We start from the raw sequence: 25,497 nt of genomic DNA, 5'->3' as shown, positions 1-25,497 counted from the left end.
CGTTGTAATTGTTCCGTTGTGACATTACGCTATATCTATTACGAAGTTACAGACTCGGTTGTTTAATTTAACAGTAAGTACAATTAAATGTTACTAATATTATAAATACGAATGTTTAGATGGATGGATGTTTGAAGGTATCTCCAGAACAGCTGAACAGATGTCGATGCAATTTGGCATACATATAGGACGTAGTCTGGAAGAATACATTGGCTACTAATTATGTTTTTTTTAATAGTGATGAATACAAGACTGTTAAGTTAATCATGAAATTGGTCTATTTTAGCAGTAGTCACTATAATAATTCTTTTTAGTGTTAAAATAATTTATTTTTACACCTCTTGCCGTAGGGTTCCACGGTCGAGACATTTCTGTATTAACGTAATGCAAGAGATATAAAAATGATGCACGTTTGAGGGATAATTGTTTTTGTACATTAAGTTTAGCAATGGAAACTCAATACAATGCCAAACATCTAGAGTAGCTACGTTTCTCTTCATTTTTAAAAGTTGCTGCTATTTTTAATCATATGATTCGGTGTTCACGAATTATATTTATTTTTTTACAAAAAATGACTTAACATCAGACGAGTAACGAATCGACAATTGTACGATTATGTAATGTGAGTAAATAGACTATGTGTAGGTGTCTGACACAATTCACATAGTATGTGAAATTATTGTAGCTATAGTTCAGTGGCATGACGTCCGGCTTACTATCTGTCGGTCGTGGGTTTGAATCTTAACTGATAAATTTCAGTACCAGCATATTTTGTCTTTTTTATAAGTAACTATCTGTCGCCCGCGACTCCGTCCGCGTGGATATTTAAAAAAACTTAATATGTAGATAAGTTAAATAAAAAGCAGCTCTTCAAGGCATAAATTCGAAAAAAAATTATAAATAGTATCCTATTTCCGTCTCCTGGCTCTAAGCTCCTCCTCACCAATTTTCAGCCACATCGGTAAAGCCGTTCTTGAGTTATAAATAGTGTAACTAACACGACTTTCTTTAATATAGAGATAAGTGGCATCGGATTATTTAAATTAATAATTCTTGCAAATATGTCTAGAAATTCTCGAATTGTAATTAAAAGTTGATCAAATAATTTTTGAAGACTTCCTTGAGGTTTTTCTTCAAAAGTAGGTATTATTGGTAGGAGGAAAATCCAACACTGTGCCGGTATACTGGCGTAACACTAGCCTTGCTAAAATGTCGACGTTTAAGTCCCCTCACTATTAATTCTGACACATAACTTTGTATCAAAAGCACGTCATTCGCGCTAAAGGATTCTAACTAATAATGTCTAAAATTTGTTACGTTTAGTAAAGGATAGATATTTTACTATTATCTTTTTTAGTTTATTACGTAACGTCAAAAAGTGTTACATCAAAGACGATGCCGTAGTCGTCAAGGACATCTCAATTATCAAGTGTACTCCAACAGCTAAGTGCTAATGTTCGCCCGTCGTGACTAACTAGTGTGGCAACGTGACTGCTTAGTTCTGTATTTGTCACATACTATGATAAATGCGAATGTTTGGATGTATGTTAAAATAATCTTCAGAACAGTTGCAGGGATCTCGCTGTTTGGCATAAATGTAGAACATGGCCAGGAACACGCATAGGCTACTATTTTTATTAATCTGTGTAGACGAAGTCGCAGGTGACAATTAGCTTAAAATACTTTTCTGTCTTCTATATAATACAAATTAATGTTCGTATGTTTGTACCCTGTGTGTTGCTAAACCACCTTTGACCACAGATTTTCATGAGACTTTGGTATGTTCTGCGGACGACAAAGAAGATTATCGTAGTACTTTTTTTTATTATAATTTTATAATAAAATTAAAAAGCTAGAAAAACTAAATAGTTATTTTTTTTATAATAAATAAATAGGTAGCATCGCTTTTGGTGTAGACAATCATCAAAGACGATTTAGTAGAAATCGTATTCAATTTTTCTTCAATTAAAATGAAGTCAAATCTTGTTACATTTCGTTCAATTCTTGGTGATTATTTGAACTCGATTTCCTTCCTTGAAAATGTTATCATGCATGAAACAAAATGAATATTCTCTACCATGATTGCTATGTGAATTTCTCGTTACCATGATTGCTGTTAATTGATAATTGATAGAAAATTGTTTACAGTCCATTCTCTGGTATTCTATCATAAGAACGTTGATCGCAGTAATATAGTAATTTTCCGATCTGATAATATACACAAATGATCCATATAATATACTACTGCCTTGTACAATTTGTAAGAAAAAAAATATAATGACTCTTGCTAATACAAAAAACATTTATTAATCGACTGTCAAGTACAGTTTTATATGTCAGTGGCATAAAGTTTAAATAAAATATCGTTTGTAGTTATTTGTAGTATTGAAAAATATGTTGTATAACTCTTTTGAAATATCATTGCGTTCCACGGTCATCATTGCGGTGCGCAGTGCCCTACCTCCACATCCCGCTAAACCCCGCTTGTCTACAATTTTGTGTTCTGCGCAGCGACTTGCGCGAAATTAACAGCAGCCAATATCTGAAAGCAATTATACTTTTTTTTACTGTTGGGCATTTTTTTATTATAACTGTAAAAAAAATAAAGTCAACAGATAATAAAACTGTGTCGGTTTATAGTCTGTGCGGATGACGTCAGCCGGTGCGCGGTCGAGGTTGCATACAGATAAGCTATTCCCGCGTAAACCGTTACTATATTACGATGTTTACGTGTTTTTGTGCCTTCCTAAAGTAATTATTGTCGTCCGCCTCGAAGGACCAACTGTATTAATGCATTCAAATTGCAATTATCTCGTATTAATTTAACTTTTTATATTAATTGAATGATTTCTTATAACTTTTAGCTTAGTTTCATATACTGTATTTCTTAATATGTTTTTACAAGTGTTATCTGATACTTTGTTAAACTTGGTAAATTGAAATAAACCAGTATTTTAACATGCACAAGATAACGGACTTACATTTCTGATATGACTCAAGTTAATTGAGGTTCAGGCTAAGCGCCATCTGAGCTAGGCCACGTCAAGCCCGGTGAAGCTGTAAACGCCTTTTCAAGGCAAACAGTGACTACTCAGTTACAAAAAAAACAAGTTAAATCTATATTAATGTTGTTCTTTCCTGGACGTCAAAGCGGTAACTCTTGGTAAGCTGTACAAATGTCTGATTTTTTTACCGATAATTGGTACTATGAATGCATGCATTTTGTTCTAGATTAAAAAAAGAGTACAATTGGCGAAAGTATTATAAAATCGACAGATATTAACGCCTTAAAAGGGAAAGTGGGCTATTTCGACACGCTCGTGAAAATATAACAGACTCAAACAACAATGACTGTGTTCGATGCTTAAAAAACCATAAGTCGAAACAGTTTTGCCAACATAAAAATATTGTTTTTTCTTGTTACAGGTAAATGGGATAGGTACTGGCCGCCAACAATGAAGAAACGGCTGTGCACCAAAAAGTTTGTTGTACCATTATGGCTTTTGAACGTTGCTAGAAAGGAAAATTTTCCAATAGATTATCGCACACATTTTGTTAAACAAAGCTTTTAAATTGTAAGTTAACACGGTTCATAATTCAATAGCAGTTTTTATACAACATTTTATCTGCAACGTTTTAACCGGAACGTCTGATTACGATACATTTAGTTCAAACGCAAGTACTTATGACAAGGTAGTATTCATAAATATTAACGTAATTTAGAAATGCTTAAATTACAATTAGTAAAATATAATCATGTACACATCTCCCTAATAATACTCTATGTGGGGTGAACGCAACAATTTTTACTGTTCCAGATCCAGCTATTATTCTTTGGTTCATTTATCACTAACTTGTTTTCGAGATCAAGATACAAATGCATTGTAGTGCTTATAATTGTATTCTCAGGTTTATATTTCTTTAGTAACTGCGTAGAAAATAATTTATCACTAGACTTCAACCACAATAGAGTGCATTGTACAGTCATCTTCCTGTAATTACTAGTCACTGCAATAACGATATAAATCTATAGCCCTTTGTTACTCTCGTATATTCTTTGCTGATTACATGCCTATAAAGGCCTGCCATAGGGTTAATATAGGTCACAAAAACTACGTAAAATTCTTATTCGAATCGAATAAGGTAGGTATTAAGGTTCACAATTTGTGTCACCGACTATAGGGTTGTCAGTCGATTATCCGGAAGGGGATAGACGTAGTTTATTCCAAAGAGAATGAATGTGTGAAAGAGGTATAAATGTAAGATTTTTTAGACATTATTAGTTAAAATTCTTTGGTGCGAATTGCTCGCTTTCGTTAAAGTCAAGTGTCAGAATGATTAGTGAGGGGACATAAACGTCGACATTATAGTAAGTGTTCATCCTAACAGATTGTAGGTACCTTAGTATTTCGAAGTTCATAAAATCATCTATTTTATATTTTACGATTCTGTAATCCTCTTGGCAACCGATACATTATGAGCTATGCATGTGTGTCAGATTTTTAACTTTCTATGTTTATACCATATCGATGACCGGCTGGTGTCCGATGTACGTAATTATTCCGTTAAGTAGACAATACAGATAGTATTAGAAGTTTTCTTTCTCGTGTTGATATGAAGTTATAGTTTCTAATCGTCATTATCCTCATTAGCGTGTTAATTAGACTCTATGTGCTATTGAGTCGCAGCTAAAAACGCCTTTTTTTCAACTATCATTTTGCGATATGAAATGCATCCGGCTTATGTTCAATACGATAAGCTATGCAGACGGGGTGTTCAAACTAGAAATGTGTTGAAAATCTTTTAGACATTATTAGTTACAATCCTTTGGCACGAACGACGTGCTTTCGTTACAAAGGCCAGTGTCACAATGAATAGTGAGGGGACACAAACGTCGACATTTTAGTAAGGTTAGTGTTGGGTCAATACACTGCCACATTTTCGTATTTTCTTCCTAACAATACCAACAATCAACATATTGTGACAATTAGCTAGGGTGGAACATAATAGTTAAAAGCGATAGACCTAACTTTAATTGGCTAATGCCCGAATTCTGAAACGTCACTCAAATATCTACTTTCGTAAGCAGTGCTTATAATTTAAGAGACGTCAAAACTTAAGTGGAATTCACAAACGCAAATCAAGACATCTAAGCGCGTGATTCCGTAAGTAGACGTAACATTTTTACGTCATGGCAACAACCTCTGTTCTGTGTCAAAGAGTATGTAGAAAAGATTTGTTCTCAATTACATTTTCTTAAAATTAACTTTTTGTATCCGGTTCACGCAGCAAGGGTTAGACAATGTGTAGTTGTAAGATGAGTTTATTCCCAAATATCAAAGAATATTCAAAAAATACTGCATGTTATGAGTATTTCGTATTTTTTTTATTTGAAGCAAAGAAGATTATAATAAAAGAATATCATATCTGTTTTAATTTTTTTTTAACAAAAAATAAATAATTTTGACCGTATTTTTGTAGAATGGAATGCACCGGACATTATTGTTTATTTTGATAGTGTGATTTACGAGAAAATACAGGTAAGCAGAACACAGTATATGGGTTTTTTGGTGAATTCAATAACAGTTTTTGTAAGTATTAACTTTATACTTGTGATGTAGAAATACGTCAGTATGCAAAATCGGCAAGAAATACTTTTCATGTGGATATATTTTTGTTTTTGACTTTTTGGTTATAGATACGTAATTTATTTACATGAATTGTTATTATTATTCTTTCAGAATTTTCGGAAAATTGGCACATAGAATTGAGACATAAAACAACTTTTGGCGGTTTTAGAAGGCGGAAATGTTTCTGAAGATGGTTTGGAAGATGAAAGTGAAGATGACGAAACCTTTTTAGCTTATGCAAGAGAGATAATTCAAGAGAAAGAAGACGAGGATGCAGAGGATCATGAAGATCCTACCTATAGCGATCCACCACTGGTTCAAGATTTTCCTGACTCATTGAGTAAAATTATTTCTTCATTATCCATGCAAGAAGGTCATGAACATTTTGTAGTTTGATTGAAGGAAACTTGTTTGGAAAAAAGACAGTTTGTATGATATTGTATGATGAATCAAAAATAATTCGCCAACCAAGTACAAATGACTGCTATAACTGAACTTGATACACCATATAAATGTTTTTTGCATTACTTTACACCAGTTTCTTAAAAAAATTGTTGATGAAACTAACTTATATGCAGTGCAAAAAAACCCTTTAATATATTTTAGTTTATTCTTTTATTTATGTCAGTGGAGCATTTTCCTAGTGTTCGCTCATACTGGCATTTGAAGTTTGGGCACAATCCTGTAAGGAGCGCAATGCCGGTAAAATTATTGTTTCAGAGATTTTTATACACTGCAATAAGCCTAACTAGAAGACCATCGTTCAGCAGAATAGTACTCAATTAAAATTTTTAATAATAACCGTTATGCATACTGATGTAGATTCACATCAGTAAGTTTTTTATAAAATATACTTTTTAGAAAAGAAAAAGTTTTATTTCTTCATTTTTCCCATAATCTATGTTAAATTTTCCACCTCTCTCAATTTATGGCATTTTAAAATAAAAACTATGCATTTAAGGGTTAAGAGAAAATTTTATATTGCTTACAAGATAAATATGTTGAACATAAATATTCAATAAGTTTTTATTACATTGATAAATATATTTATTGCTAAAACTTTTCCAGGAAAGGTAAAAGCAAAAAAAAAAACAATTCAAAAAAGGCATGGGGATGACCTCTAGCAAGCCTATTTTAGAGCCAAGCTAAGAAATGCTGATTTGGAATATAAACATATGATAAATAAACATAAGTTAGAAATGCAAATACTTAAATTAAGATAAAATAAACCTGCCACTGTTAATAATAAAGATTGTATGTTTTTAAAAATAAAAGCAAGTTGAAAAAGAGAAATGTGTATTATTAAGGTTATTCTAACAATGAAATTTTCATTAGACTCATTGTCTACAGGTGGATCTGTAAACTCTTCCATGTTCATAATGTCCTCCTCTAACAGTGAATCGTCCTGTAAAAGTGCAATACTGCACATGATATGACGCCAGCAGGAACATTTTTGTTTAAACCCATCCCCACTTGAATGCACCTTCGTTTTAAAACGCCAAAAAGCCATTCAACTGTATTTCTGGTTTTACGATGGTGGTGGTGGTTCAAAGACGGTGTCCAAATACAGTACTGTTTCTGTAGACAAGCGAAACCTTGCGCGAAACTCCGCATCCGTATACTTTTCAAAAGCATCGAGGATTTTTTGGGTTTCGCCGACACACACAAGGCCTTTCATGGTCCGAAAGCGATGATAATTACGATACAGACATGGTTTCTCGTAAGGTTTTTGAGATTTGAGAGAGATTTGAGATGCCTCACGACCGCTCTTAAATTTTTGACAAACTTAAGTCGACATTACAGTTCATTTGACAGAAAAATGACACTGAGTGACGATTGAGAATACGAAATTTGGTTTGAGTGGCCTTTAAGCATCGTCTTACTTGAGTAGCCTCAAAATTGAGATGCGCCTTTAACTGACGTTTGAGAATTCCATATTGGAGTTTAAGCGTGGTCTTATCTTTTAAGACGCCGTTACATATTTGAGTGACGTTTCAGTATTCGGGCATAAGTTTCGGAATTAAGGACTTCGTTTATTGTAAGCCAACGAAGTTAATAGCCAAAAATAATGTCCTTCATATAACATTACTAATTATAGTAGATGAAGCTAAAGAGTTCCCTAGTGGAAATCCATGACCTCTGTCTAACTCACTAAAATACGGCATTGTGTATCATCGTATGTATTTAAATGAAAAGCATTTAAACAGAAATATAACACAACTATGAATAGTATGCAGCGACAGTGACAATCGACTCGTCTTTCTTGGAACCGTTAGAAATTTTCACCTGTTCTCAGTGAGGAATTTTAAGTGACAATGCGTGTGCCATTTCGTATTAAAATCTTTTCCAACAAACATCGATCATTTTAATAATTCAATCTCGATAATATGTTTGTTTGTTTGTGCAATCCACGATAAGAAGTCCTTAAATCTTACTAATATTAGAAATGCGAATGTTTGGATGTATGTCTCCAGAATGGATTTCGATTATATTTGTCATAAGTTTGCATAGTCTGGAAGTACACATAGGCTGCCAAGTTTTTTTTTTAATTCCGCGCGGACGGAGTCTCCTTCGGAAGCTAGTTTAGTTATACTGTAGTTATTTTAATGGAATAAGCAATAAGATAATTTGTAGAAAAACGGGCAGTATCTCCCGACATTCCTGTTTTATCGTAATGGGATATAGACGATTTTTTATGTGTACATTTTTAGGTTAAAATATTCAACTAATTAGTCCAATTACTATGTAGAGACCGGGTAAGCACGAATGTTTTTTTGTGTAAGCGACAAAATAAAATAATTAAGATGATATTTATTCCTTAAACTGGCAACATTAAAATCGAGTTCGAATTAACTCAAAACAAAAGTTGCATTGTGGCAAAAAACTTTATCACTCACCTGCCTAGAGTTTAAAAAATTAAAAGGCATTTAAATTGTATTAAGCCGTATCAGCTGACGCGTGCCATATATGGTATGCTACATGCACTTGTAAAAAAAAAACATTAATTAATTTCTCAAATTATCCTGTCTTATGTAACTATTTTCAATTATATATAATTTGTTTTTAATAAAAATAGTAACGAGTGTCGTATATTTTAGTAAAAAAAATGTATAGACAGATTTGAATTGCAGTTTATAGTTCATTTTAAGGTTTTTATTCAATCGTTCTATTTACAAAATCTCTGAATAAAACATATCATCCCCATCATCTTTGTCAAAATAAAGATAACAATATGTTTTAAACAGGGAATTCGATCTCAGAAACCCACGGTTAATTCATATGACGAATCAATTCTATGTGACAAATTTAGACAGTGTAATGTCTTCTTATCATTATGGTCAGGTAAACGGTTGTTGATTGCTCACGTACAAACTCTATATCTAGTTTGACAATGTCGATGACAATCCGTTAAATCAGTCACCTGTCACGACAGTTCCTTCGTAACCATATTCATATTAAGGTACAAATATAGCCAATCTAATCAAGAAAAAATTGTGTTGAAGCATAAATGATTTCACAATTACTTCATCGAACTTTATACGTACTTTTAGACATTATTAGTTAGAATCCTTTGGCGCGAATGACGGGTTTTCGTTACAAAGTCCAGTGTCATAATGAATAATGAGGGAACATAAACGTCGACATTTTAGTAAGGCTAGTGTTGAGTCAATACACTTGCACATTTTCGGATTTTCTTTCTAACAGTGCTTGCCATTAATAAATGGCTTAAATGGCAATGCATTGGCATTCCCTTGATAGGGATAAGGGCAGGTTGATGATGATGATGAGCGCTTGCCATTAATAAAACATGTCATATACCTCTCATTGTTTTAAACGGGGATTTTGATCTCAGGAACCCACGATTATTATGACGCATACAAGTTTATTTTCGACACTTTATACAGAAGTTTGTATATTAATGCAATATGTTTGTTTGTGTGCGTATTGCACAACCGCGCTCGAATCAGCTGGGCTCGGCCGCTCGGTCATGGCCCCGAGACTATCCATTCCTTTTTTACTTACAGTCGTAAGATACAACTATAAAGGTGAGCTTACACTGTCGTAACAAATGTACACAATACATAAGTATTATAACAGTTGAAATTTATATTAATTAAGCTGTATAATACGAACTCAAATAAGAAGTCCAAGTGCCGAGATATTTGTCTCGTTTAAAAAGGTTTCTCTCCAAGCAGAGTTTCTCGCTTATGGAAGTACTCAGTACAATAACTCTCGCTTATTTAGATTCTTATTTAGATTCGTCTATAATTATGTTGTGACCAAGACTATTTCTTCTTTAGTTTATTTTTGATTTTCAACATAAAATAAATGTTACTATAAAATGTAGTATAAATTTATGTTGTAATAATTTGATAATGTCGGACATAACATAATTGGGCAACATAACGTGACATATTTTTGTAATAATTTGCATTCACAATTCAAGCGCAGTGCAATACTTTCCTGTTTGTATTACGTGTTTAATTTATTTATTACAAATAATCTCTTGTTTACTTTTTACTTATACAACTTGTTAACTTAAAAATAATGCGTTACACAGAAAAAAAATTAAGTTGGATTTAGAGTTAATACGAATTAACACAAATTGATTTTCCATTACTGAAAATCCTACAGGCCTACAGTTTTGATTTTACTTTAAAATATATTGTGAATTATTTAAACGTGTAACGAAAGGCAAGGTTACGATAACTGCTTGCTTATCATGTTGTGAAGTAACATTAAATTAATAGCAGTTTGTGAAACCAGCTATCTTATCAGCCGGACGCTTACACGAAACTAGGAATACCTGAGACTGTCTGATTAAATTACATTTTTCATGTAGATATATTTGTCCCTTCTAGAGATTTGAAGACCATATTAATGGTTGTTATAGCCCCTCCTCCATATCCTATCATCGGTTGGCGACGACCATGATAATATGTGAACACTAGCTGTCGCCCGCAACTCCATCCGCGCAATTAAAAAAAACTTAGTAGCCCATGTGTTCTTCCATACTGTGTTCTACATCTATGTCAAATTTCAGTAAGATTCGTGAGGTCGTTCTGGAGATACCTTCAAACATCCATCCATCTAAACGTGTGCATTTGTAATATTAGTAAGATATAAAGAGAGAGCGCCGGTGGCGCAGCGGTCAAGCACTTGACTCGCAATCTGCTGGTCCTGGGTTCGAATCCCGCCATGTACCAATGTGTTTTTCGATTTCCGATTTACATATGTACATTTATCCGACGTTCTTACGTTGAAGGAAAACATCGTGATGCAATCTGCACATATCTGAGAAGAAATTCAAAGATATGTGTGAAGTCAACCAACCCGCATTTGGTGTGGTTGACTATGGCCTAATCACTCCTAACTTAGGGTAGGCTCCGAGCCCCTCGGTGGGGACGTATAGTGAGCTGATGATGATGATAAAGATACAAAAGTGAAACGTTATTAGTTAAAAAATTATTTTCTTTGTACTGAGTAATAAGGGATAAGTTTAAACATGTTTAAGCCAAGGCTATGATGTCATTAACAGCAGATGACTATACTTACTATATGTTTATGAATAAAGTCTGATGTCATCATAATATATTATAGGTGGACTAACAGGCGTGTAAACAAAGCTCAATAAAGTTGAATTTCAAGAATACTGCGTCATGCGTTTTTAATTTACAAGTTATATGAGTAACTAGCTGTCGCCGGCGACTCTGTCCGCGTTGGATATATAAAAAAACTTAATTAGTGTAGCCCACCCATCCATCCATCCACATCCATCTAAACAATCGCGTTTATACCATTATTAAGTTAAATAAAAAGCAGCTTTTCAAGGCATAAATTCGAAAAAAAAAATGAATAAATAATACCCTATGTCCGTCTCCTAAGGTACCTCCTCAACAACTTTCAGCCATACCGGTAAAACCATTCTTGAGTTGTAAATAGTGTAACTAACACAACTTTCTTTTATATATATAGATTATAAATAAATCTGAATCATTTCAACCTTGGAAATACTGTAACGAGGACTAACGTTCAATACTTGAAAGTACACATTTGGAATAAACCCAAACCTTTACATCATTGGCTGATATAATAATCAAATTACGTTATATACTTTTTTTTGTTAAATTAATTAAAAATAATTACACTATTTATGTAATTATTATGTAATATGTTCCAATGGAAACCGGACAGTGTGCCATAAACGGTGTCAATTGTGTCCCATTCAACAAAAACACGTTGTTGTGTACGCACTATGAATATTAATGCACTAGTACTGCAAATAAACTGTTTCTTTACATTTATATATGAAAACAAACAAGCGACGTACATACATAGAATACTAGCGGTCGCCTGCGACTTTGTCAGCGTAAGATTAAAAATTGTGGTCGATAATATTTCCGCAAACATCAGGTAAGTTTCTTTAAAATTCCTGTCAAAATCGACCCAGCCGTTTGGAAGATTAGCCGACGCAAACGCGGACATGAGAAGAGGCAAAATAAAAAACAAGTAGTGTATAAAAAAATTTTTCGCTATTAAACACTATCTAATATTTACTCTATAAAAAATCTATTGTCGCATTATAATACCTTTTATTTTCTTTGTAAAAAGCAGAGACAACATACAGGTGTGTCAGCAGTGGAAACTAATGTTTAAATAGGCGAGTACTAGGTAAGTTATTCATACGCAATGTTTGTGTAGTACCCATTGTTTGACATGACCTACAAAGATAGGATAGAGGTGTAACTTTAGCAACGGCTTAAGTTAATCAGAAGACGGATAAAATGCCGAAATTCGACGCACAGTCACTGTCACTAAACACATACTTGCCTTTAATACACTTAACCATAAATAGCTTAAATTAGTCTCTTGATTTAAGTTCCCGATAGCAAAGCTTGCCTGGAACACTTTAACGGTGAATCTCCAATGTAATAAGCATGTATCAAGACAGTATTGTCATCCCTTTCAAGAAAACAAAGATAGCAATAGTAGATAGAACACGTGTCACGCTATTTGCAATTCACGGCATTATCGACTCATCTGTATTTTGACACACAATAAAGAACTAGTAAAATCGTGGCTTGCAGTGTCATTCACACTACAAAACACGGAAGATAGTCGTAGATTTTCAGCGTGAAGTCTCACGCTAGCGACGTTTTTTTAGCATTCGCCAGTTTTTAAAGCCGTTAATCATAACCTCACATTCCGAACATACGATAGTTACTTTTACTGTCTTTATTTATTGCTATAATTTACGTATTTTTTTTTAATAAATCTTGCTTAATGATATATCCTACCAAAAAAACGTATGACTTATTCATGTTGCCATTACTATGATTGTCTTTTCAAAATATGTATTAAAGTTTCATTTGTATAGAATTGGGGTAGTTCGTTTTCAATATCAACCCTCAGTTATAGAAAAGCAAGGTTTATTGTGGTAGTATTAGAGAGGTGGTCACTTTCACGGTCGGCGGCGAACGGGCCGGTTCGCAATCGAGTGTAGCATTTCACTGTCCCGGGTCACCGCACTCAAACTGATACCTGGACAGGTTTAGGGATCAGCGAGCGGCCAAACCTGTCGCAGGCAACCAAAGAGGTTTTAGCAACAACTCTCCCTACACGGAGAAATTGATGAGATTTTACAGTCAATTGATGTGACGAAATGAAATGGTCCCTTGACGGAAAGTACATAAAATTATTCTTTAGAAATATCTAATTACAAAAGTATTTAGTGTCACTTTCAATGGAGTTTCTAAATGAACGTCTTAGCGGAACGTTACAGTAAATTCAAATAAAGATAAATTGGTGGCTAGTGCTGCGCCTGCGCGGACTCCGTGACGGATTATCGACTTTTTTCGCCGCCATCTTGGCTAAAATGGCGCTTCTTGCGTTGCGCGGGAGATGTATTTGTTGCTTTCGTTTTCACGAAACTGAAAGTCGCTATATGTTGGGGTGTCATTGACTCTGATGTTTGTTTGCCACGGCTGGTCGGCCACGTACTCCGCTCTGCATCATCATATCGTGCCGAGCTGTGATGTTGTAATTTGGCGTTCGAACATTTATTTTGTTTTAAGCGTGAGATGTGTTTCGCTTCGACGCCTTCGAGCATTGAGGAATCTTTACGCGTACAATGCGTGTTTTCAATGAAATCATTTCCGGTTTTATCGAGTCATTGGGTTCATCCGGTAAGGTTTATCTAAATCTTCAACAGATCATTTAAATTAAACTTTCCAATACAACTTTTTGCTCATTATAAGACGATCTCGAACATTCACCGTCAAATATGAGAATCAAATATGGGCAACACAATTATTTTTTTTACTTCACTCTAATTAAAAATAACATTGCACCTGATGTCACTATTTAAATTGAATTAACAATTTCAATAGGAATAGAGTGAAGGCCGATTGGCATATAATTTGCAGGTCCCAAGCGTATCTGATGTCGCCGGTGTCGCTTTACGGTTTTCTAATTGTGTCCGGTACACACGGCCCGCGCGGCTGGCGAACATCTGCGCAGCTAGAGCGACACGCACCAACGGACACCCCGGTTTCTATTCCGCTCGCCCATTGAACGGTGACAATAGATTCGGCTCGGATGTACCATGGAGAATACAAATTTCATACGTCTTATTTCCTTGATTAGCACACAATTTAGCAATTTATTACGGAGCAAGCAAGGGAAAAGTTATTCGCCTGATTATTATAGGTCATTTTTCAGAACCTAAAAACTTGATATTATATGACTTTATTTTGAACGCAGTAGATACATGATGAGGACAGAAAGCAGAATCTATGGATACTTTCATACTTACAGTCCTTGAAGTTTCTTGATATGGAACATATAAAGACTGACAAGACCTTCCTTCTAGAAAATTGTCGTCACCCAATCGGTATTTCGTTCCAATAGTGTCTGCTTCCTCGTCCGTCCAATTACACACAAATTTAGTTTTCCTCTATGGCATCTGTTGTGAATTACAGTACTGCGCGTACCATATCCTTGTTTTTAAATTCATAATGTATCACTGCTCCAAGATATCTATATGTATTTTATAACGCGTATTTGAATAATACGCGTTTAGAGAGAAAAATAATATTGTTTATGTTTACGCGCTATCGAGCCCGGTCGGACATAACGTGACTACAATAGCGTAGAGAACCGTCCGATTGGAAAACCATCGATAATAATGTCTATTTATGCCAGAACTACCCTAAACTGTTGCACGAACAACGGCATGGATTTATCGATACGTTGCTATTCAGCCAACCAAAACATCCAACATTGTCTCGAATCTATATTATTTTATTTTTATCGATATCACTGCACATCCCTTAAACAATACTTCTAATATTATAAATACCAGTGTTTGGATGGATTGATGGATGTTTGTTAGAAGGTATCTCCAGTACGGCTGCATGGATCTCACTGAAATTTCATATATAAGCTGATCATACATACCTGGAAGAATACATGGGCTACTAATCAAGTTTTTTTTTAATTCCGCGCAGACAGGGCTGCTGGCGACAGCTAGTAGATTCATAAATAAGCTTTGAAATGATAATTGCAACTAGTTTCATATCCTAAAATGTACGCATACTTTCTCGATAATTTCTAAACGGCTATGCTTTAATGCGAATTTAGAAAGTCTCTATATAGTTGTGCGGCCCTTTGACCTCGAACTGTAGATGTACCGGATGACTCACGACATGCAAAGAACAAAGAACTTTCATACATACATACATAAATACAGACGTTTAGACACGCTGTACGCTTTTCTAATGTCTAGCATGACTGCCTGTCACGTAATTTTGACAGGCTTCTCAAAGTAAGGGTCGGGTTATAGGTTAGATAACAACATAAGGCTATTGTTTTTAACTAAGTTTAAAAATAAATTAAGCTAATTTATCCTCAATGCTGTACAAGGATAATTCAAATAACTTTTAAACATTATTAGTTAGAATCCTGTGGTGCAAATGGCGCTTTAGTCAAGTGTCAGATTGATTAGTGAGGTGTTACATAATCGTTGATATTTTAAGGCTAGTGATGCGCCGATACACCGGCACAGTGTCGGATTTTCTTTTTAACAGTGCATACGATTAAAATTAACAAAGGGCACGATGATATATCTTCATAGAAGCAATGACTCACTGCGGCATCTCAAATATGTAGGGTAAAGTATTTGACATTTTACTTACAACGTCAGTAGGACAATTCGTGCGCCGCGTCTGTACCAATTAATTATATACGCAATGGCGGCATTTAGCTGGTAATTAGGAACGTTAAGTCTACATCAAAGGATAATTTAATAGATGGTTTTAAAAATAACTAACAACCGATGGAAAGACCCGGGGATAATTCCAGTTTAATTTGCCTGTGCTTAGTTATGGAATTTTTATTATTTAATATGCATACAAATATATCGTATTTCAATAAATGTTGCTAAAGTGATGTTAAATATACAACACACAATTGGTCACGGCTCGACGTCTTGGTTAACAATCGTGTAACGTCGCAATGCAGTGAAGGTCTCATCTTAAGGTTAGTTTTCACTGGCGTAATACCAGCATTAAAGTATTGCCATCCCTGTCAATGCCTTTACATAAACAGAGACAGTATTATTATCTTACTTATGAAGCCAATGTTTGGATATATGGATGTTTGTTAATTCGGAAAAATTTGTCTGGAATAAACCATAAACTATACGTATCTTTCTTTTATTCACGAACTTGTGTTCTCATAAATATTTTACAACACATGAATTACACGTTAACGTACAAATGTTATGCCTCTAAATATGCAGATTACTGCCTATATAATCATAGTTTAAAAACCTCTAAAAATATGCAAAGCTGTTAACTATTTTAATTAAATTAACGTCGTTCTAAAAATTATATCACTTTCTGTCTGACGTAACCGCACCTTATAATAGCACAAAGTTGTTAAAAATATATATAGTGACGTCAAACATTAATAATCTTACTTTTTACTATCTTACTAATATTATGAATGCGAAATATTAAGATGGATGGATGGATGTTTCTTAAAAGTTATCTCCAGATCAACTGTATGACCGTCGCTGAAATTTAGTAACTGAAGTAGAACGATACGTGGAAAAACACATAGGCTAGTAATGTAATTGGAGTCGCGGGCGACCACTAGTATAATTAAGAAAATTTAAAATATATTTCATGTATTGTAAATTGCGTATGGATAGCGCATTTTATATTTTTGTTATCAGTGACAAGTCTTTTTTACGTAACGTAACTTGCAACATGAGCGTAGGGTCAACATGTTTGTGAACAATGTTTTTTTTATCATTACGTAATAGTTAATTGTATGTAAATATATAAAAATAACCAAGTAGTAGGTTAATGTTACATATTTGCACTTTGCACTGTTCTCACACATTGTAACATATCCGGAAACATGTTTATTATGTGCGTAACTCTTTATTAAATAAATACCATAATTATGTATGCATTTTAATTTAATATTATTTTGTAATACAATTTTAAAAACACAAAACCTTTAAGTTACTCTATGCCTATCTCAGTCTCTTTCTATCTCAACTCTTCTTTTTTATTCAAATGCTAGCTGTCTCCCGCTAAATTGGTGCGGGATTAAAAAAAACTTAGTAGTCTATGTGTTCTTCCATACTATGTTCTACATCTATGCCAAATTTCAGCGAGATCCATGTAGCAGTTCTGAAGATACCTTTTAACGAACATCTATCCATTTATCCAAACATTAGCATTTATAATATTAGTAAGATACTAGCGGAGCCGACATACGTTGTCCTGTCTACACGTCTTTAATTTGAATAAATTAATATGAAGTTAATATTTGATGAAAATTGTGAATCTAAACCATTCCCAGATCCCCTTGAACACACACAAAAAATTTCATCAAAATCGGTCCAGTCGTTTGAGAGAAGTTCAGTGACATACACACTCACAGAAGAATTATATATATAAAGATTATGCATGCTCATGAAACATCCAAAACAAATCCGGTTTATATTAGCATTATCAAATAAATTATTTTAGCGTACTTTCCGACATTTGAAGATCACACCATGTCTCGTTCGATTTGTAATTCAAGATTATGTTTATTATAATTTCTACTTAACGTATAGATAAATAAGTAAAATGGTCATTATGAATCTGCTTCCCAAATCATTCCTTCCATTGCTCATCCCCAATGACTTACGATCCCATCAGAATGACCATTACGAAAACAACTATTCATATTAACAAAAATTTTTGTCTCTGTGCTAATATAGAAAATCAAATTTCATATTTCCTACACATAATGCATTCTGTGTGTCCTCGAAGCTGCGTTTTTGACAGGATGGTAGGATGCACGCGAAAAAAATTATAAACTTTTTTTTTTAATTTTGGCAGTTAAAGTCGCAGCTGGCTGCCAGTTTGAAATAAAAAGCGAAAACCGTTAGAAAATCCATTAAGTAGTGTAAAATTAGATTTGGATAATCAGACGTTGCCGCGTGACTTTGTTTTTAGTTTATAAAATGAGTACATAACCTCAATTGCGAATCGACATTATTATGAGAATTCGCTGAAAACCTAGTTATGAATAAATTCAATTGAGGATTTGCTTCGAGCTTAATTGGAATGGTTACAAGAAATACAAATTAAAAAATTAATATGTTTTTTTAATATGTTAATTTTTTCAGGCGTCGACAATCGATGGGCGGCGGAAAGGAGCGTGCCTCTTCTGTCAAGAGTACTTCATGGACCTCTACCTACTAGCAGAGCTCAAGACTATCAGTTTAAAAGTAAGTAATAAGAATGGATAAGCCAAAGTACTGAGTATCGTTTGGGTCAACATCATGTAGGGACGTAAACTTAGTGAAATGTGTTTATTTTTACGACTTTACGACTATATAGAGCATAGACGATAAATGTTTTAGGATTAGCGGTCGTCAATTCAAGGGCTTTTCGGTCGCTGCGGTGAAAGTTTGATAACTTAAATACAATTACTATGGCCTCGTCTAGACTTTGATTGAACACGGTTAATTCGAGTAGCAATGACTTTCTCAGCTGGACATAAATACCAAGTGTTCATAAATGCATTGTGTTGTATTGTAGGTTACGACAGTGGACATGCAGAAGCCGCCGCCGGACTTCCGTACCAACTTCGAGGCGACGCACCCTCCCATACTGATCGACAACGGCCTCGCCATCCTCGAGAACGAGAAGATCGAGCGCCACATCATGAAGTCTGTGCCCGGCGGACATAATTTATTCGTACAGGTACAGTAAAGGACTTTAATTTCATACCCATTTAGTGGAAAAGTTGCTCTTTGCATTTGACATCACAAACATATGTGCTCTTTCTCTTTCGGTCACAATTTGCTGTACGATAGTGGTAAGTGATCTTCGAACTTCGAACCCTCATTCAAAATGTATGTATACCAGTAATTTCCTTACGTATTCCAATAACATGTCTATTCCAGGACAAAGAAGTGGCGTCACTGATCGAGAACCTGTACTCCAAGCTGAAGCTGGTGCTGGTGCGTAAGGATGAGCAGAAGTCCGCTGCATTGCGTGCTCACCTCGGCCGTATTGATGCACTGCTCGAACGCCGCGCCACCAGGTCAGTGATATCTAAACACACGGCACAGAAGATATCAACTTACTGTCCACAAAACAATTTTAGCTTGGCAGCCGCCTGTGCGCGGTTTACTCCATCCGCAGTGGACCTAACTACGAAGACATGCGCTCGTATCACCATATAACAATGAGTGACCATAAAGTATCCAAACTTATCTTTGTTGAATGTCGTTTTCAGATTCCTAACAGGCGATACGATGTGCTGTTTCGATTGTGAACTGATGCCGCGTCTGCAGCACATCCGCGTCGCCGGAAAGTACTTCGTCGATTTCGAGATACCGGTATGTATTCTTATATAAAACAAAACGTTAAATTAGTTATTTAGTGCCACTGATCTTTAAAAATGGATAGGTGATTGATTGGAAATGACAGTTTTTGCTTCGTTCCGATTTGTACGCGCCTGTTGATGTGGCGCGACAGTAAAATCTATCTATATTATCCGTTAGCATCGACTTCAAAATGGCAAAAAACGAATAGGCACAAAATACTAAGTCTTTTAGCCAATCCATTTATTTTTATTATAATGTTTATTATTGTATTGCAGACGAGTTTCCGCGCATTGTGGCGTTACATGTACCACATGTACCAGCTGGACGCGTTTACGCAGAGCTGCCCCGCCGACCAGGACATCATCAACCACTACAAGCTGCAGCAGGTACACTATATACACCAGTACCTCCCATACACAACACACGATTTCTGATCTCCTAGTACTTGTATGTTAGAACTATACTTAATTGTATGTTATTCTTTTCTTTATTGATTTATCTTTGTTTTTTTTCTTTATATCTCTCTGAAATGTCAATTTTTATAGCTAAGTGTGGTGAGTGAAAGTCTGTCTTGTATGATTGAGTAAAAATGTCACTTGGAAATGTATGGATGGAAGTTGTATACTTAATGTTGCTATTATTTTTAATTTATTTAACTTTACAATGGGGATATACTCTGCACTATATTTTCTATTTCTCTTAGTATTATTGTTATTTCGGGATTATTTTCTATGGGATACTGTTACTATCCGTTATATGTATATTATGAATGTCACCAACAGTTGTCGACAAAAGGTTTGCTCATGTCGCCGAAGCCGACACGACAAAGGATCGAAGATGACCCGGTACGTTGCGCGTTGCGTTGTAATGCTGAAACCTTTCGCGCCATTTCATAAAAAAAAAAAAACAATTATCTATGCGTTTAACGTCACCACGTGCCTAATTGTTGTTTGCGCGGGCTGGAGCTTTACTTACGTAATGAACATAGAGATATTGTATTGTCTATGGTTTGACATTGACAGTTTAATTTTTTTTTTGATATTTCTATGTTAATTAATCTGTTTTTATATTAAAATAATTAGCACAAAGCAAATACTCGCTGTTGTATGTTTGGACCGCATTGTACATTTTCTGTTTTAAAAGAGGTGGAAGTTTTTTTTTAAATTATTTAATTTACATTTGTAAAGTTAACATTCATAAAATCATTTCTAGCTAAAAGAATAATTGTTCGTTAATTAAGCGGGTCGTGTAATTAAGCAAGCGCTTCTAGTTGTAGGCCCTAAGACAGTATTCTAGGCTTTACATTAAACCCTAAAGATTTTAAAGCTACTTGAAACAGTTTAATCATCTTTTGGCAATATCAATTTTTCTTAAATTTAACCAAATCGGTTTTATGTTTAAGCCACTCATTAAATATGCAGAATAAGTATTAAAATTTAATTTGTCAAGAATGGTGTTGCCATAACCAAAAAATAATAATGATTGTACTAAATTAATATTTTTACTAAACTAATGTAATCAAGAAATTATAATAATAGTATTTATATAATATTCTGAGTGTAATATTATTTAAAACATTTTACATGAAAATAAAAATATTTTTCCATGTTTATTATGATTTAAAACCATAGGATTGGATTTTCATCGTGGTTATAATATTTCTTCTAAAATTTCATAATTTGGACGTCAAAAGTAATCAAATGTAGGGACCGGCGAAATACTGATTATATGAATAATATCTAAGTTAAAATAATCGATTACAGATCGATTTCTGCATCATTTTATTTTAACAGCCCTAATGCTTCATCTCTCATTAATGTGTTTGTTTTGGTGGGAATGGAAAAACCGTTGACTTCATAATATTAACATTTCAGGCTTATGTCGGTGTTGTGAGTCGGGATTGGTTTTATTTACTAATATGTATATGTTTTTTATCTTCTTAATTTTGTACCTTTACAACTAACTTTTTTAATTGTTTTATCATCCAATATACTGACTTGCTTTTTTATTATACTCTTTTCTAAAATACCTTATATATGATGAACGATGTACCCATGGTGGAGTACTGCAATTATGTAAATTTTATAAACGAAAAAAATAACATGTAGAATGTAAATTCACAAATCTGATTTCATTTTGTATTCTGATGGAATTTAACGATATATATTAATTTTCAGGCACTTAAAATGAAGAAACATGAAGAACTGGAGACGCCGACTTTTACTACGTCAATTCCGATCGACGTCAACGATTTGAGCGCCACAGAGTAATGACAGCCGGTGTTGCCACACCGTGGACTTAAAACCTTGTACAATAGACATTAAGCGGTACATGCTTCGTACACATGCAGTCATGACCATACGTCCCACATGTCATGTCGATTGACGTTATTAGGGTTGCGAAAAATATTTATAGCAATATCGATTTTATATCGACTTTTTAACAAAATTTCAGATATCTTTAATATATGGAAATATCATATTTTGTTTATTTTTGTTTTAAAAATGGTTTACCACCATTGTAATAATTATTTTCAAGGTTTATATCTAAGTACTATTTTACTCTATTGTTATAGAAATTCATATGGATGTTTGATACTGAAAGGTAATTGCTTTGGCTGTTTTTTTTATAATATCGATATTTTCCAACCCTAGAAATAAAGATGTGCCAGGGATTGTTTTTCCAAAATAAAATTTGTAATTTGTGATATTCCTTAGACCCTCTATCCCTTGGCCGTCTACAAATTTAATTCTATTTTTGTAAGAAAATCAAAAAGTTTTTAGTTATTCAGTACATGTTACAGTTTGAGTGGATGCGGTATAATCGAAATTAATTAATTTATGTTTAAATGTGGTGATTGTTACTTAGCTATCCTAATCAGGATGTTAACTGGAAGATAAATGATCCTAAATCAAGCCGTATTTTCGTTAATCAAGTGGGAAGTATGTATGGCGATTATTTTTTGTTAAAAAGTTGATTGATTAAAAATTATATAACTTTTTACATACAATTAAAATGTGGCAGAGGTGCTAAAAAAGTTAATTTATGTCTTTTTGGAATCCGAACATTTTAGTTTTCATAACCTAAAAACTTCATGTAGTATTTAATGCATTTTGTAAAAGATTCATTGTTCAAAAACAACGAATTCACCAGGCATTTTGTATTATATTCACAATAGTTTTAGATTTAAGATCGGTTTTACAGTATTTAATGTTATTTCCGAGTTTATTTAAATGTTTTAGGTTAGAAATTTTACCGCCATTGTGTTATTCTGCCTCTGCCTGTTCATGCGCCAAATCAGATTAAAAAATATATTTTTTGAAAATTACAGTGAGCGCTCTTGCCTGCCTCATAGTTACCTTTTTAAAGGTACATTTTAGGTACTTATATCTCCTTTATTTATCTTAAACTTATTTTACTTTATTAAAAATGCTTGACGTCCGACTTATTTGACACTGTTAAAAAAACTATAATATTATTCATTTTGCTAGCTTTATAATATTAAACTGTTTTTAGGAAAAAAATTGTTCCCTTTCTTACGAAATCTTGTGATTTTTTAAATTTCCTTGTTAATTTTATATCGCGTTGTAGATTGGCGTGGACCATTTTTATTTCTGGTAACATTATTATTTTTATTTTTTAAAGTTCAGGCAATGACCTGACACATAATAGTACACAGCGAGAGACGATGAACATGTCATTTGACATATATCGATTGTATAAAATATTAATGCTTTATAATTATGTAAAGTTATGCCATTATCATATCATTTACACGATTATATAGCGTTATTAGATTATAATTTAAATGTTAAGAAATAAACCTGGATAAATATTATTTTTTTATTTGAGTTTTATTTTGCATGCCTTTTCTTTCGTTATTATTTTAATTTCTAAATTAATATAAGCCTTACATTCTTAACTGACAAACGCGCTTTCCTATTTAATCATATTTCAAATATGCATTTTTGTTACTATTGTGATATGTAGCTTTTATACTTTTAATAAAAATATATACTATGATAAGCGTTTTTATATCCTTGAAGAAAAAACACGCGCTTAAAATTAAATCTATCGTATTGCTGTTCTTTGTATTATTATTTTCCCTTAACAAGGTCTCTAATACTCAAGAGATGAGAGAAGAAGTACTTCGTACGTTTAATATTTGTTTTGGTTTACGCTTAGGTATACGGATTTGTATGAGGCGCACAGTGATATAATACGGTTTAAATGTATTTCATGCCCACTCCAGCCTTACATCAGCTTATAAATGTCCTTAAGTAATATTTTTGCGCGCAATTTCAAATAATATAAATGGCAACAATCTGGCCTGTCAATGTCACTATCAAATTATAAATGTCAATGCCAAATCAACTTGCCAAATTCAATATAATCCGTGACGTGATGATCTGTTATAATGATAATTGATAAAAAGTTTGCAATGATAATTTTTTTTAGGAAGTAAACTTTGAACCTGTTAGATAAGTAATATGTTAACTGTAAGTAGAACGTTTTAAGATCCCGTTATGTCTTTATCCCCACAAGTTTTGATGTCGAGTGTTGCGCGTGAACGGTGTATCGCAAATATAAAAGAGCTGCCAGGATTTTTCTTTAATAAGGAAAAACCTAAACACAACGCCTCTGTTTTGGTGCCTTTATGTGTGCAAAATGGCGAAGTATATTTGTTATATACTCTTCGATCTTCAAACTTGAAAAACCATAGTGGACAAGTATCGTTTCCTGGTGGTAAAAAAGATGAAGGTGAAAGTGTAGTGGAAACAGCTTTACGAGAAACTGAGGAGGAGATAGGTGTTTCTCCCGAGAAAATAGACGTATGGTGTGAAATGCCACAAGTGCAGGGAAGAAATAAAGATATGCTTATCACACCTGTAGTTGGTGAAATAATAAATTTCGACCCAAATGCGTTGCGACGTAACTTTAATGAAGTAGATGAAATATTTACTGTGCCAATGAAAGAACTATGTGATGTCAGAAATCATGCGCACCTCAAATATGAGAAGCAACCAATACCTATTTTCCTATGTGAGAAACACAAAGTATGGGGTATAACAGGACTCATAACTCACTTATTTTTACAGTGTTTTTTGCCCCCTGAAGTTTATAAAGGTGACTTTTTAAGGAAGAGATTTGCATTGGATGAATTATTGCCATCAAAACTCTAACTATAGTTTAACCTGGATAGGCAAGAGACCAAAGGACTGCACTTATTTCTCACTTGTAGAGGTTTCTCTCTAACTTGAGGTTTTTGCTTATAGAGGTTACTTGTCAGGACTAGATAATGATTTTCATGCACAGAGGTTTTTAACTTATCCAGGTTGGACTGTAATAATGTCTAAACAAAATAGTCGAAGCATAGCTAACTATTAAAAAAAAGTGAATTAGGTAAGGACTAATAATATGTCACACATAAAAATAGAATATGATTCTTACAATGATAAACAGTACTGTAATTTTTATTTTTTTAATTTAATGGACTTATTAATCCTGGCAGAATAAGATTGATATAAGAGAAAAACATAATAATTTGGAAAGGGATATTTTTTTTATTTGTATAAAAACATTTTTTTATTGCCTGTACTTTTTACAAGCTTGTATACTGCAATTGTTAAAATAAAAGAGGTATATAAGAACAAAGTTTTTATATGTTTTTTAATATTTCAATCTAACATTCTGATTCTTTCAAGATGGACAATTTAATCCCTGTTTGTCTTTGGAATGCATCAGCGTAACACTTAAAGTGACATGGGCTGTGGAAATTGAGGTTGTTTGTGGCACAAACGGGCTGCATTATTTTAGGACATGGACATTCCGGCCATGACAAACTTGACCTTTCACCAAGAGCTGAAGACATCATCACAAGCAAGATTGCTATTGAAACTGCAAAAAAAATTACTCAACTATTTATTGTGAATTAAAACTTTAGAACACACAAGTATTAGGAGA

The 25,497-nt window shown here is 33.7% G+C and overlaps 2 protein-coding genes and 1 long non-coding RNA gene across 5 annotated transcripts in view; all 3 read left to right on the top strand.

Moving 5' to 3' along the window:
* Clic (chloride intracellular channel protein 5) overlaps window positions 1–23,381 on the top strand; it is a 37,712-nt gene extending 14,331 nt beyond the window's left edge. Inside the window, exons 2-8 of one of the 2 annotated variants that reach the window (XM_013324399.1) lie at window positions 18,325–18,426; window positions 18,740–18,904; window positions 19,108–19,247; window positions 19,443–19,545; window positions 19,809–19,919; window positions 20,316–20,378; window positions 21,711–23,381. In XM_013324399.1, coding sequence (XP_013179853.1) covers window positions 18,325–18,426; window positions 18,740–18,904; window positions 19,108–19,247; window positions 19,443–19,545; window positions 19,809–19,919; window positions 20,316–20,378; window positions 21,711–21,803 — 777 coding nt within the window. In that variant the 3' untranslated portion in view covers window positions 21,804–23,381. The remainder of the gene's footprint in view (window positions 1–18,324; window positions 18,427–18,739; window positions 18,905–19,107; window positions 19,248–19,442; window positions 19,546–19,808; window positions 19,920–20,315; window positions 20,379–21,710) is intronic. The other variant, XM_013324401.1, reaches the window with a different exon arrangement.
* LOC106126653 (uncharacterized) lies at window positions 5,046–6,439 on the top strand. Its single transcript, XR_001228375.1, has 3 exons — window positions 5,046–5,165; window positions 5,482–5,591; window positions 5,742–6,439. It is a non-coding gene; the product is annotated as an uncharacterized LOC106126653 (long non-coding RNA).
* Window positions 23,382–23,894: 513 nt separating the features above from the next.
* Window positions 23,895–25,162, top strand: LOC106126558 (nucleoside diphosphate-linked moiety X motif 8, mitochondrial). Of its 2 annotated transcripts, XM_013324276.1 has the most exons (2): window positions 23,895–24,647; window positions 24,824–25,162. In XM_013324276.1, exons 1-2 carry the CDS (start codon window positions 24,060–24,062, stop codon window positions 24,827–24,829), a joined length of 594 nt encoding a protein of 197 aa, XP_013179730.1. In that variant the 5' UTR covers window positions 23,895–24,059; the 3' UTR covers window positions 24,830–25,162. The 2 variants fall into 2 exon arrangements, with proteins under 2 accessions (XP_013179730.1, XP_013179729.1); XM_013324275.1 differs by having other exon boundaries at window positions 23,896–25,160.
* The last annotated feature ends 335 nt before the right edge of the window (window positions 25,163–25,497 follow it).

The sequence above is a fragment of the Papilio xuthus genome, unplaced genomic scaffold (genome assembly GCF_000836235.2).
Source record: "Papilio xuthus unplaced genomic scaffold, Pxut_1.1 DF824992.1, whole genome shotgun sequence".
In the NCBI taxonomy this organism is placed as follows: domain Eukaryota; kingdom Metazoa; phylum Arthropoda; class Insecta; order Lepidoptera; family Papilionidae; genus Papilio; species Papilio xuthus.
This window is presented reverse-complemented; position numbering and strand designations above follow the sequence as displayed.